Below are 15,652 nucleotides of genomic sequence, written 5' to 3' on the forward strand. Positions count from 1 at the left end.
ATAATATATTTTTGGAGTCGGAGTTGGTCCACTTTATACGGACTCCGACTTCACCAAAATGGACACCGACTCCACAAATCCAACGTCGCATGGAAGCTTACAGCTTACTGTCTTAGGGTAAGTGCAAACGCTCAGGATTTGCAGCAGGAAAAACGCTACTTAAAATATGCGCATTTTTCTCATGTTTTTGGTGAATATTTTCTGCATTACTTTATCAGTCTGTCCCATTGTTCTGCATGAATTTTAGCCCGCTCTTCTTTACAACATTGCATACAGAGAACTTGTCGTGTTGTACAAACAGTCCAATTTGTGGACAGCACAGTATAGAGGAGGAGAAGAAGCTGGGTGGAATGATATACAGCCATGTTGGAAAAGATTCAATATAACTTGTGGTTTATTCAGTGATTAAGAGGATGTACTTCATTTTTCTCTTCACCGATAGAAGTGTACCTACGATTAATATTACAGACCTCTCCATTCTTTGCAGGTGGGAAAACTTGCAAAATCGGCAGTGTATCAAACACTTATTTTCCCCACTGTATATCAGACCTATTTCTTTGCACTGATAAGGAACAAACACCCAGAAACACATTTCTGCAAGTAAACTGTCTGGCTGGGCTTTTATTCTAAGTGGTAAGACTCATTAAAGGTATTGGCTTTTAGTAAATTGCTAACCCCCTCCCCCCTCATTAGGTGGCACTGAAGTTCAAGTACTCTTCCCCTCTGTAGAGACAATTTGTAAAGACTTTGCACATAAGAGAATAAACCACCGGTTTTCTACATTTGAACAATTTGAAATGTTGTCTATATTTTTGGGTTATATACAGTGGGGAAAAAATATTGAGATGAACTTTTGTTAATGACCAAATACTTATTTTCCACCATAATTTGCAAAATAAGTCTTGACAAATCAGACAAGGTGATTTTCTGGATTTGTTTTCTCATTGTGACTCTCATAGTTGTGATCTACCTGTGATGTCAATTACAGGCCTCTCATCTTTTTAAGTGGGAGAACTTGCACAATTGGTGGCTGACTAAATACTTTATTTCCCCACTGTACAGTGAAAACCAGAGGCAGGAGCCGGCTTCTTCGGCTAACTCATGTGCCCGCTGCTAAAGAGAAATGAATATTCACTGCACTCCATGCCCATGGGAGTGGAGGGAAATGAATATTAATTTCTCTTTAATAGCATCCTGGTATGATTGGCACCCCATCCCTATCCTGGTATGCAGGGCCCCCACCTCATCCTAGTATTCATGGCCCCATGCCTATGCTGGCATGATTGGCCCTGATCCCGGTCCTGGTATGCATGGCCAAATCCTTATGATTTGCGCCCACCCCCTTCCAGGTATACCTGGCACCATCAGAAAGCTAAAAAAAACAAACATTACACTTACCTTCCTGGCGTTCTATCGCAGCATCTTCTGCAATGCCAGCAGCTGCTTTATGCTTGTAAGCAGCATATGGCAAGGACATCATGCGCTGCGTGCAAGCCGAAGGGCAGCGGCCGGAATACTCGCTGCTCTGCACGCCGGGACTGTGTGCTCTTCAGTAGAGCGCACAGTGTCAGCCAAAGCCTTCCTGCAGCTGCCGGCGGTCACGAGTGCTGCTACTTAAGAGAAATGAATATTCATCTCTCTGGGCGTGGAGAGAGGTGAATATTCATTTCTCTTAAGTAGCGGCATTTCAAATCCCTGTGCTTGAGATTCATAAGGGTAAAGCGGTCAGATCCCACCAATCGGCAGGTTATCACCTATCTTTTTAGATATTAATGCCACGAAAGAATCTTTAAAAAGTATCTACATCCAATAGGTGACACTAAAGACACAAATATCAGGAGAACTTATTTTGCATACATTCCATACAAGAAATTAAGAGTCAGTACCCTGAGATGACCCATTAGTAAACGCTTAATGTGGAGCGGCTGGTGAGTAATCATATGCATTTCTTTATTTTCTAAAGTTCTTTGGAGATACAACGTATAACGCAGCAGCTCACGCATTCATTATCAAGCGTTCATTCTCAGCTTCTTTGCCCATATTTCTGTGTGGGTGGAAGCTCAGTTGAGTCAGTCCCATGAAAGTTTTACACTCCTATCTAGCACAGCTGGAGAAAGCCACTTACAATTTAGAGGCTTTTCGAAAGTGCGGTCCTCCTAAACAAATGCCGCGTTCACCTCGTGTTTGCTGAAGCATTCATAAAGCCTATTCATAACATAGCAGTGTGGGCAGAGAATCAAAGCCGGCTGACTAGCACATCCTGGCTGTAACCTACCGAGGAAGGAGAGGCCGAGGAGAAGACGTTCTTTCTGATTGTCTAAAACGAAGGGGGTGACATAGAGCGCTAAAGACAAGTGTTCGAATACGTCCTGTAAAACGCACCACTATTAAAGGGGTACTCCGAGACTTCAATATCTTTAGAGTCAGCCAGTAATATTTGATCAGTGGGGGTCCAACAATCGGCATCGGCACAAAAAGCTGTAGTTCAACATGACTGAGGTATCAAGCAGCATTATTAGCCCTTATAAAGACTGCATGCGAAACTTAAATTTATCAATGTAGAGTTGCACAAAAATTTAGCAATGCTAGGCATTTTCATGACACATTAAATCCGCTCCGCCGGAATGGGGCCTAGTTGAAGCGGAGCCTGACTGCAATGAAGTGTGACAAATAGATAATGGCTGCACTCAAGTTTATTGTGCTAAAGCAAGGAAATGTGCAATACATGAAATGTGAACAGCATAATGGCTTGTGAAATTTATGAAAAAACACATGAGATTTTTAGCACAAAATTTGGCCAAATATTGTGAGCCCATTCACCAAACGTCAAGGTAATCTCAGATCGAATGGGTAACTAACCTGTCTGCCTAGTGTGAACACTTACCTATGGCTAACAAAATGGTAAAGCCTGTATTTATAGAGGAGGTTAGAACCAACTGTGTTTGGATGTAGTTAAAATCACAGCATGGTGAAGGGCGGGGCGTTCAAGTCAGAAAAAGCAATACATAGTAAATATAGAAAAACTGACTGAACAGCCATCTAGTCTGAACTGGTGCATAACCAAAAAGTCTTACGTAGCAAATAGATAATGGCTGCACTCAAGTTTATTGTGCTAAAGCAAGGAAATGTGCAATACATGAAATGTGAACAGCATAATGGCTTGTGAAATTTATGAAAAAACACATGAGATTTTTAGCACAAAATTTGGCCAAATATTGTGAGCCCATTCACCAAACGTCAAGGTAATCTCAGATCGAATGGGTAACTAACCTGTCTGCCTAGTGTGAACACTTACCTATGGCTAACAAAATGGTAAAGCCTGTATTTATAGAGGAGGTTAGAACCAACTGTGTTTGGATGTAGTTAAAATCACAGCATGGTGAAGGGCGGGGCGTTCAAGTCAGAAAAAGCAATACATAGTAAATATAGAAAAACTGACTGAACAGCCATCTAGTCTGAACTGGTGCATAACCAAAAAGTCTTACGTAGCACAATAAACTTGAGTGCAGCCATTATCTATTTGCTACGTAAGACTTTTTGGTTATGCACCAGTTCAGACTAGATGGCTGTTCAGTCAGTTTTTCTATATTTACTATGTATTGCTTTTTCTGACTTGAACGCCCCGCCCTTCACCATGCTGTGATTTTAACTACATCCAAACACAGTTGGTTCTAACCTCCTCTATAAATACAGGCTTTACCATTTTGTTAGCCATAGGTAAGTGTTCACACTAGGCAGACAGGTTAGTTACCCATTCGATCTGAGATTACCTTGACGTTTGGTGAATGGGCTCACAATATTTGGCCAAATTTTGTGCTAAAAATCTCATGTGTTTTTTCATAAATTTCACAAGCCATTATGCTGTTCACATTTCATGTATTGCACATTTCCTTGCTTTAGCACAATAAACTTGAGTGCAGCCATTATCTATTTGCTACGTAAGACTTTTTGGTTATGCACCAGTTCAGACTAGATGGCTGTTCAGTCAGTTTTTCTATATTTACTATGCAATGAAGTGTGGCCATGTCTGCCCATCCAATTTATTAAAAGTGAAGGCATGTTGTATTCCAGAAATGCTACTCCAGTCCCTGATCAATTGGCCCCAGACACTTGTGATGTTATTACCTATAACATCAGAACCAATTAACGTGGCCCTAAAGGGGCCACATCTGGCATTGCCTTTGCCTACGGTATCTGTGAGGGACGAAGGAGACTCCATTTTGATTTATTAATTTTAGGCCCAATATATTATCCAGAGATCTCCCTCTGCTCCCGAACTGTGGCCCCCACCCATGAGATAAGTACACAAATCCCCAAAATAACAGGAACGTTCCATATGGTTAGAGAATTAGAGGCCACATGTTAATTAATGCAAGGAGGAAAAGAACTGGGACACCCTGCTGTCTTTTGTGCCAGCTGTCAATCAGCTATCAATGGAAGGCATAGACGGTTAGGTACCGACACATAAGAGATGAATTATGAGAGTACCATGCATCTCAGGGTTAAGTACAATATACCACCAGCATCCTGGGAGCCCTCCGCACACAGACCTGGGTCTCATTGTTCTCTAGCTGTCCCAGATACTGAGCTACTATCGAGACTGGCTCTCCAGAACCATTTAGCCGACCCAAGTTTGGATTCTCCATATCGGTCCAGCCCAAATGAACCCAATGAGACGTCAGTCATCCCTTTTGGACCTCCCACTAGGAAGTTATGACCCATCCTAGATATTGGGAATTATTTCAGCTAGGAGGTCAAGGGAGATTTCAGTTCGGCCCAGAGGGGTGGTGATAAATATAGGAGGGGACGAGCTAGGGGTTAAAAGCTAGCTACACACCTTTAGCTGGTGTCATTCTTCTGCCACAGAAGCCACGTCACGTCATACTTGGAGACGAACCAGAAACTAAGAAAGTACCTGTGGACTCGAGTGCTTCCCTGGGGCCCACGTGTTATAAGGAACAATAACTTGACACATACAGCTAACTGCAATCCCATACCTGTACCCTACCTTTATCTGTACTTCTGGCTGTAATATCTGTACATTACTCTGTATATATTTGTAGTATCTAGTGCGCCTTTCAGCAATTAAAATATCAATTAATTTTGGGCTGCTCTTTTACCTCAAATCCCGATTTCCCACGTCTGTGAGTCCGGCTAGTACTTATACGCTACCTGGGGTTGGTTTCTGACCCGATAGAAACTTGTGACTGGGCTTATATCTGTGGGCAGTGGTGTTCAAAAGTCCTGCATAGGATAAATTGATTTTTCAAGTTTTAAACGTTTTCTGTCGAATATCTTCAATGCTAATATGACATATTATATATGGTTTTGTTCAGAATACAATTTTTGCATTCTCTCCCTGTAATATTTTTTCTTTTGAAGCAGTTTTGCCTGAAATTATTGCAACAATATGGGAATTGAAAGCACAACTAAATATTGTACAGCTTCAGATCCAAAATTAGCCAATCACAGATGAGGTTCTTGTGACCAATCATAACCTGGATATGGCAGCCAATCACATTGCATCCCATCTGCTGCGTTGTTTGTTTGTTTTATCTGTTGGTCTATCTAGTGAATCATACTGTAGAATTTTATGATGGGAGCCTTCAGATTTTTGTCAGCGGAGGATCGTGTGCGAGTTGTGGTGCTACATGAAGAGGGTTATACTGGCCCCCAGATCGCAAGGAAGGTCGGCTGTAATCAGAGTACAGTCGTAAGAATTTTGCAGAAACATAAGCAGCTTGGAATTACCCAGGACAGGCCCAGATCTGGTCGGCCCAGAAAGTCAACTAAAAGGGAAGATTGAGTACTGATAAGAACATCCCTTGCCAATCGAAAGCTCACCTCTCCTCAGCTTCTGCGAGAATGGCAAGAAAAGTGCAATATTGAGGTAGCAACATCAACTGTTAGGAAGAGATGTTTGGAAGCAGGATTGAGAGAGTGCAAGGCCCGAAAGAAGCCATTGATGACAGCCAAACAAAGACAAAGGCGAAAACTGTGGGCATTGAAATATTTAAAATGGAGGAAGGAGGAGTGGGAAAAAGTGCTATTTAGTGATGAAAGCACTTTCTGCATTTTAGGAAATGATGGCAAGTCTTATGTGAGAAGGTTCCCACATGAAGAGTACAAGCCAGAGTGTTTGAGCTTCTCTGTGAAACATCCGATGAAAGTAATGGTCTGGGGCTGTATGGCAGCCAATGGTGTTGGAAGAACAAGGTGGCTACTATTGACTGGCCAGCTCAGTCCCCAGACCTCAATCCAATTGAAAATTTGTGGCACAAGGTATCATTAGAGATATCTAGAAAACAGCCAAGGACCAAGAGTGAGTTGATTGAGGCTCTGATACAGGCCTGGAACCACATCATCACTCGTGAACATCTGCAGAAGCTTGTTCACTCAATGCCACAGAGATGCAAGCTGGTGCTCAAGAGCAAGGGCTGGCCAATAAAGTGTTAGAAGCTAAAGATGCACTCAAAAGGCCCTTTTCAGGACTCTGAATAAAAAATAATAAATCTTAAAAAGTAAAATTTAACCCCTTCCCGACATGTGACGGTATAGTACGTCACATGTCGGGACCCCCGCTTTGATGTGCGCTCCGGCGGTGAGCGCACATCAAAGTCGCGACATGTCAGCTGTTTTTTACAGCTGACATGTGCGCGCAATAGCGGCGGGTGAAATCGCGATCACCCGCCGCTATTAACTAGTTAAATGCCGCTGTCAAACGCAGACAGCGGCATTTAACTACCGCATCCGGCCGTGCGGCCGGATATGAGCGCATCGCCGACCCCTGTCACATGATCGGGGGTCGGCGATGCTCCTCCATTGTAACCATAGAGGTCCTTGAGACCTCTATGGTTACTGATTGCCGGTGGCTGTGAGCGCCACCCTGTGGTCGGCGCTCACAGCACACCTGCATTTTAGCTACATAACAGCGATCTGATGATCGCTGCTATGTAGCAGAGCCGATCGGGCTGTGCCTGCTTCTAGCCTCCCATGGAGGCTATAGAAGCATGGCAAAAGTAAAAAAAAAAAGTTTTTAAAAATGTGAAAAAAATAAAAAAAACATAAAAGTTTAAATCACCCCCCTTTCGCCCCAATCAAAATAAATCAATAAAAAAAAAAAAAAACCTACACATATTTGGTATCGCCGCGTTCAGAATCGCCCGATCTATCAATTAAAAAAAAGCATTAACCTGATCGCTAAATGGCGTAATGAGAAAAAAATTCGAAACGCCAGATTTACGTTTTTTTGGTCGCCACGACATTGCATTAAAATGCAATAACGGGCGATCAAAAGAACGTATCTACACCAAAATGCTATCATTAAAAACGCCAGCTCGGCACGCAAAAAATAAGCCCTCACCTGACCCCAGATCACGAAAAATGGAGACGCTACGAGTATCGGAAAATGGCGCAATTTTGTTTTGTTTTGTTTTTTGCAAAGTTTGGAATTTTTTTTCACCACTTAGGTGAAAAATAACCTAGTCATGTTAGGTGTCTATGAACTCGTAGTGACCTGGAGAATCATAATGGCAGGTCAGTTTTAGCATTTAGTGAACCTAGCAAAATAGGCAAGCAAAAAACAAGTGTGGGATTGCACTTTTTTTGCAATTTCACTGCACTTGGAATTTTTTTCCCGTTTTCTAGTACACGACATGCTAAAACCAATGATGTTGTTCAAAAGTACAACTCGTCCCGCAAAAAATAAGCCCTCACATGGCCAAATTGACGGAAAAATAAAAAAGTTATGGCTCTGGGAAGGAGGGGAGCGAAAAACGAAAACGGAAAAACGGAAAAAGCTCCGGGGGTGAAGGGGTTAAGTCTGTGTGAACTTGCATTGGAAGTCAATGAACTTAGAAACCTGTTCACCATTCTACACACTGTACTGGTGTAGGTATGGTTATGCTGTAAAAAAAATTATCAAAAATGCGCATACCATAACAATTTATACACTTGGGACATTCAAAAATGAGTATGGCATACAATGAGGGATTGCAAAAACATATATGTTCCACCAGTTTCACTGTAGAGATGCAGAAGTATGAAACATATAGTTTTCTTCACGCCTATGCAGGACTTTTGAACACCATTGTATATCTGAGGAACTGCTGGCAGCATACCGCTCTGGCGTTATTGGGGGACCCTGGCAGTGACAGAGCGGAGGATTATATATATATATATATATATATATATATATATATATATATATATATATATATATATATAGATAGATAGATTCTTGGCCTGGAACTGGTTATATATATGCCGACCCCGCCAGCCCTTCCTATCGATCAATCCGATTCCAGATTTCGGATTTGTATGACTGTTCCGTCAAGTAACTTTAAAGAACCTGTAAGCTGATACATGTTCCCCAAACCATGGGCTGCATGTACCAGCCAGTGGCTTTACGATCACAGCCAGGGCCGGACTGGCCATCGAGCAGTTCTGGCAAATGCCAGAAGGGCCGGTGCCAGTAGTGGGCCGCTGCACGCCGACTCACCCCCCCACCAGCGCCGCCGCATTCAACTATACCGGCGTCTATGACGCCGGTACAGTTGAATGCAATGATGGAGGAGAGAGCGTCTGCCGACGCTCCCTCTCCCATTATTCCACGCTCTGCCTCTGACACTGCGGGTGCACGCGCACTCACTGTGTCCCAGGCAGTGCAGCGGCAGCCGCCGAGACAGGGGCAGGGAGCACCGCGGGCAGGAGGAGAGGTGAGCAGTGTTTTTTTTTTACTGGATTGTGGGGCCATTCTCGGGGGGGGGGGGGGGGGGGGGAGGAGATGCGGGCTGCGCTGCATACTACTATGTGGGCTGTGCTATATACTACTGTGTGGGCTGTGCTGTATACTACTGTGTGGGCTGTGCTGTATACTACTGTGTGGGCTGTGCTATATACTACTGTGTGGGCTGTGCTATATACTACTGTGTGGGCTGTGCTATACACTACTATGTGGGCTGTGCTATATACTACTATGTGGGCTGTGCTATATACTACTGTGTGGGTTGTGCTATATACTACTGTGTGGGCTGTGCTATATACTACTATGTGGGCCGTGCTGTAAACTACTATGTGGGCTGTGCTATATACTACTGTGTGGGCTGTGCTATATACTACTGTGTGGGCTGTGCTATATACTTGTTGTGAATTCCGTTCTCAGGCTCCCTCCTGTGGTCATGAGTGGTACTGTGTGAGTTCTGTTCTTGGGCTCCCTCTTGTGGCCTTTAGCGATACGGCTGGTCTGTAGGTGGCTCAGCTGTCTCGTTTCCTGCTATTCTGGTTCCTATTTAATTCACCTGGACCTTTACTGGTTGCCTGCTGTCGTTGTATTCAGTACTGGTTCTGATCTTTCCTGGACTTCACTTGTGACCTGTCTCCTCCTGGAGAAGCTAAGTCTTGCTAGTTCATTTGCTCATTGTTTCATTGAAAATGTTTCTCACTATCTGATGAGTTCAGTCCAGCTTGCTTATATGTGATTTTCTCGCTTGCTGGTAGCTCTGGGGTGCGGAGTGCGCCCCTCACATCGTGAGTCGGTGTGGGGGTTCTTGTATTCTCTGCGTGGATAGTTTTTGATAGTGTTTTTTACTGACCGCACAGATCCCTTGCTATCTTCTGACAATTTAGTATTAGCGGGCCTCATTTTGCTAAAACCTGTTTTCATTTCTATGTTTGTGCTTTCCCCTTAACTCACCGTTATTATTTGTGGGGGGCTGTCTAAACTTTGGGGTTATTTCTCTGAGGCAAGTGAGGCTTGCTTTCTCTCTAGGGGTAGCTAGTTTCTCAGGCTGTGAAGAGGCGTCTAGGATTTTAAGTAACGCTCCACAGCTGCCTTTAGTGTGTTTGGATAGGATCAGTGTTGCGGTCAGTATAGTTCCCACATCCCCAGAGCTTGTCCTATATTCCGTTTACCTATCAGGTCAGTTTTGTGATCCTTGCCACCAGGATCCATAACATATACTACTGTGTGGGCTGTGCTGTATACTACTACGTGGGCTGTGCTGTATACTACGTGGGCTGTGCTGTATACTGCTATGTGGACTGTGCTGTATACTGCTATGTGGTCTGTGCTGTATACTGCTACGTGGGCTGTACTGTATACTGCTACGTGGGCTGTGCTGTATACTCCTACGTGGGCTATGCTGTAAACTACTGTGTGGGCTGTGCTGTATACTACTGTGTGGGCTGCGCTGTATACTACTACGTGGGCTGTGTTATCTGCTATGTGGGTTGTGCTATATGATATGTGGGTTGTGCTATATACTATGCGAATTGTGCTATATACTATGCGGGCTTTGCTATATACTATGCGGGTTGTGCTATATACGATGCGGGCTTTGCTATATACTATGCGGGTTGTGCTACATACTATGCGGGCTTTGCTATATACTATGGGGGGTATATTATATTCTATGGGGAGGCCGTGTTATATACTATGTGGCTGTGTTATATACTATTGTGGGGGTACATTATATTCTATGAGGGAGGCTGTGTTATATACTATGGGGCATATATTATATTCTATGAGGGAGGCTGTGTTATATACTATGGGGGGCTGCATTATATTCTATGGGGCTACATTATATCTTATGGGGAGGTGGGCTGTATTATATTCTATGGGGGGCTGTATTAGATTTTATGAGGGATGATTGCATCATACTCTTTGATGAGGCTGCATTATATTCTGTGGGGAGGTGGGCTGTATTATATTCTATTCGGGGCTACATTGTATTCTACGGGGGCTGTATTATATTTATATTCTTTGAGGCGTGATTGCATCATACTCTATGAGGGGGCTGCATTATATTCTATGGGGTGGCTGCATTATACTCTGGGTTGGCTGCATTATACTCTGAGGTGGCTGAATTATATTCTGTAGGGTGGTGGCTGCATTATACTATATGTGGGCTGCATTATACTGTATTGAGGACCATGGGGAATACATTATACTGTATGAAGAACTATGGGGTGCATTATACTATGGAAAGTGAATTGTACTACATGGATGACTATGGCGGTGCATTATACTATATGGAGCACTATGAGGAGTGTATTGTACTATATGGAGGACTGAGGAGTGTATTATACTATATGGAGGACTGAGGAGTGTATTATAATATATGGAGGACTATGGGGTGTATTTTACTAAACAAGTAAAATGCTGCATATTCAGATTGTTTTTGCTGGAACAAAAATCATTGTTCTCAGCAGCACATCGCCGGTGTAAACTGTAGATGTGCTGCTGATAACATGATACTGTATGGTGATCTGTTAGTGATCTACAGTATTAGTGATCGTTCTGTCCCATCATTATTCCTCAGCTGGTGGAAAGAGGCCGGGAAACAAGCGTTGAACAACTTCAGTATTGTCGATCAAACTCATTAAGCGGCCTGAGATCAGCGCATGTAAATACAACCGAAATGCTTTTGTATGATGTGCAATATGTTAGCATTTAGGGCCCCACTTTGCCTAAAACCGGCCCTGCCTACAAGTGTACAAAGATATTATACAGTCACCATTTGACAAGTGGGCCTGTGTAACTTCAAGTGCCAGGGCTGAATTTTAGTCCCAGTCCGGCCCTGATCAGTCATGTGTGTTTGTATCACACCGACTTCCCGATATGTCAGGCTCGAATATAATGTAGGGAAGCAGTACTAATCTACTGCACGCTATTGTACCACGGGGCTCGCTATATATGAAAGAGATGGGGTGCACCAGATTAAAATAATCTAAGGAGCCCTCTTTACAAAATTAAGGATACTTTCCGTACCCACTGTACGTTGTTCTCAGATTTCGTAGCAAAAACCTGCTGACAGATTCACTTTAAATATTAAAATGCTGTCAGTCGGCTTGCACCACTAGATGGCGCTTCTGAGCTTACTGCATACTGAATGCTTGCAATGAGCTCATGAGCTCCCCCTGTTGGTTGCTGCAGGGGATTTGGAGCTCTGTGTCAGGAAACAAAATAGGACCTGTCTTCTAGAAATGATACAATTAATCAGCGCTGATTTTTAGAGATATTTAGATATTTGCTTGTTATTGAATTAATATATGATGAAACAAATGCAGGTATCCCCCCGTGCTGACGGCGTCTTCTACAGCTTCGAGCTATATGACGGTGCTATTCTGTATGCAGACCGCGCAGCGCACGGGATTACTATGCATGCCTATGATAACCCATGAAAGACAACAAGGACTGAGAACATGCACAAAATGTTATCTGACAATGTCTTCATCAACAAGGCACTACCCTGTCACCCAAACATCCCCTCTCGTCTCCCCATAGGTAGCACGCCATGTTGCGCCATCTACTTAATTGGAAGCGTGTGATTTGAGGCGCCAAGGTCAATGAAGGTCAGGCAGCAATAACCGTCTCCATCTATTAGTACAAAGCAGCTGGAGAGTTTGGAGACTAATGACTTCTCATAATCAAAGTGACTTTGAATTCTAATATAGGAAATGTACTTGTAAATATCCCGGGAGAGATATCAGAAGTCACATATATCCGCGCACACTCCTGGATTTCCTCTCTGGACTCCAAGGATGAAAGACAAAACCTACTGAAAGGTGGAACGGGGTCACGGTGTGCGAAATAATGTGTCAGCTACAATTTGTAATCAATAATGTCCAAGGAACTGCAGGATATGCTCAGCAAAAGGTCAAAGCAAACCAACTGGAATCACAGCATTTAAAGGGATCCTTCAGAAAGGTGATTTTAGTAGCAGTATGGCTGCGTAGGTCCCAGTGTATCTTTAAAAATGACACCTGTTTCGTATTAATCCGATGTGCCAGCGCTGAGAAATCAAGCTTCGAAGCAAGTTAGTCTGGAAGTGCACTGGGGGCGTGTCTGTGTACTCTGAGTGCATTGACATGCCCCCAATGCACTTCTCCCAGGCTACTTTGCAGTTAGCTTGATTTCTCAGCACTGGCACATCGGATTTCTACAAGACCGGTGTCATTTTTATTGTTGTACTATGACCTATACAGCTGTACTGTCAGATTCAGTAGTAAAAGGATACTGATATCAAAGCTATAAAGATGTTGATCATAGCGAATGCTTATAATAAAGAGTAGTGATTAGCGAAAGTGCTCGGATAATGTTTGAGTAATTTCGGTTGTTGAACAGCCGCGAGACATTCAGACATGTGGATTCTAACACATTTTTCAAGCATGTCGAAGTCACTCAGTTAGCACCGGAGCATGCTCAGATAACACCTTATTCGCTCATCACTAATAAAGTCCTTACCGCTGGTTAATGACGATCTATTTCTCTCAATACAAACAAGGCATATAGTATAAATATCTCCCAGACAGAATATGATAATTTCATGTTTGTTTGTTTTTCAGAGCTGAGAATTTGGCTCCAAACATCTCAGGATATATTGAGCTAAGAGCACAAGTAAGAAAAGACGCATCTGATATTTGAATAAGCCATTGTGCGCCAACCTGGAATCACAATAATGAGAATAACCTTGGGACATTCTCATTACTGTAGTTTAGTTCCTAGACCATAACATGAGTAGGCGAGGATGCAGCAAGATTAACACGAGGAATGGGAGCAGGAAGAGGGAATGATTTACAGTCACTGGTTAAGGATGGGAAACAGGCTGAGCCTTTCTTTGGTCATTCTCATAGAGTGAGGGTATGTGCACACGTTGCGGATTCTGCTGCGGATTTTTCCGCAGCGGATTTGGAAAATCCGCAGTGCAAAACCACTGTGGTTTTCACTGCGGATTTTCTCGCGGTTTCTTCTGCGGATTCCGCTGCGGTTTTTCAACTGCACTTTCCTATTGGTGCAGGTAAATATCCTACAAAGAATTGACATGCTGCGGAAAATTTTCCGCGCGGATTTTTCCGCAGCATGTGCACAGCGGTTTTTTTTTCCCATAGGTTTATATGGTACCGTAAACTTTGGGAAAACTGCTGCGGATCCGCAGCGTCAAATCCGCTGCGTGTGCACATACCCTGAGAGTGACCAGAAAATTTCCTCATTCTGATGTCTTTTTCTTTTAGTTCGCCGCTTAGTTACATGCAGAAAAATTGTTAAAAAAAATGCTTAAAAAACTGTTTCTAACGTAAAACCACTTTGCTCTTCATATGGTAGGTCTTTTACACTCTTTTTTTTGTCCCCCCATTTGAGTTTTTAAAAGGGCATGGTTGAAAAAAAAGGAAAAAAACCAATTTCACTTATTTGAAGCCACTTCTGATGGGAAACGCTCCAAACTAGGCACCGTCCAATCAAAAGGCTAAAAAAAAAAAAAACACTTCAAGAAAAATAACTCTTAAAAAAAACTCTCCGAAGAAGGAGCGCAGTCCCTGAAAAAGGTTCTAATAGAAAACCTGTCGTTTTTGACCACATCGTGTTTTCATGATGAAATGTGGAATATTAATACCATCCATGTATATATTTTTTTTAATCAAATTTTCACAAATTTACTTAAACTTGGTTAGAAATAACCAAACAATTTAACCAGAGATCTAAAAACTTTCCGAGAAGTTGGAAAACTTTTGGTAGTTGCTGACATTAGAAAATGCTGAGACAACACCAATCGCCCCAATGTTCTCCCGTTACAATAAGATTGCCAGCTCAGCAGACGAGGCTTTTATTTCACCTCCTGTACGAAGATTATGTAATACTCTGTTACACTGAAGGAGAAAAGGAGAATGACAAAAGACACTGACCTCCAAATACCCGAGAAGCTGTACATAGTGCTGACACAGCGCGGCAATGCCGGGGCGCTCAAGCCATCCAACTGTACAAGAAGCGCCGGAAAGCCGTACAGGACCAAATACTTCACATAAAAAAACAGAACTTGTGCCAAGGCGAGACCACCTAGAAGGCAAAAGAAAGGCCACATACAATGTAAAGGAATAGGACATGGTGCAGGACACGTCTTCAGTCTTTCCACCTCAGATGCCTGATCTTAATACTTACGATTAGTCCTCAGTGGTTGAGGACTCTCATTTCTAAATATTTTTTTCTATCCACTGGCTAACACGGTACCAAGATATATATTTTTCCTGATTTTAATACAGAATTTTATAATTTATCTTTATGTTCTTTTTACTACTGTACATTCATGACCTATAAGTTACTTTACACTATCTTCACACTATTTTCAGACACGTGTTTCTGGGTGTTTGCACCTCATCAGTGCAAAGCAAGAGGTCTGATTTGGCTGGGTGAGAGGCCGCTGACAAGTCGTCTAAGGGGAAACATTAATGATTCCCCTTAGACCACCTGTCAGCGGCCTCTCACCCAGCCAACTCAGACCTCCTGCTTTGCACTGATGAGGTGCAAACACCCAGAAACACGTGTCTGAAAATAGAATATAGACGATGGCAGTGAACTGGTCAGCACCTGCGTCTCATCAGCTCTGGGGATAAGGTGCTGTACGAAAAGTAGACAGGTACTGAGATAACCCTTTGATTGCCATCATCGGTACTCCAAATTAGTACATTCTGTTATCAATGCAGCTAAATAAACTGGGCAAAAACAGGGGTTTGGAAACCATTACATGCATTTTTTTTTTACAGAAATAAAGACAAATCCCCTAATAAAGATGCAATTTTTTTTTACTTCTTGGCACTTTTCAAAGGAATCTAGAAAATTGGGTGGAATAAAGTGAGAAGGGACAGGGGTGTATTAAAG

At 42.8% G+C, this 15,652-nt stretch overlaps 1 protein-coding gene across 2 annotated transcripts in view; it reads right to left on the minus strand.

Annotated features, from left to right (window-relative positions):
* HHAT (hedgehog acyltransferase) overlaps positions 1 to 15,652 on the minus strand; it is a 375,411-nt gene that overhangs the window by 234,422 nt on the left and 125,337 nt on the right. For both annotated transcript variants that reach the window (XM_077282350.1, XM_077282351.1), the window contains exon 8: positions 14,683 to 14,833. In XM_077282350.1, coding sequence (XP_077138465.1) covers positions 14,683 to 14,833 — 151 coding nt within the window. The remainder of the gene's footprint in view (positions 1 to 14,682; positions 14,834 to 15,652) is intronic.

The sequence above is a fragment of the Ranitomeya variabilis genome, chromosome 2 (assembly GCF_051348905.1).
Source record: "Ranitomeya variabilis isolate aRanVar5 chromosome 2, aRanVar5.hap1, whole genome shotgun sequence".
Taxonomy (NCBI): Eukaryota; Metazoa; Chordata; class Amphibia; order Anura; family Dendrobatidae; genus Ranitomeya; species Ranitomeya variabilis.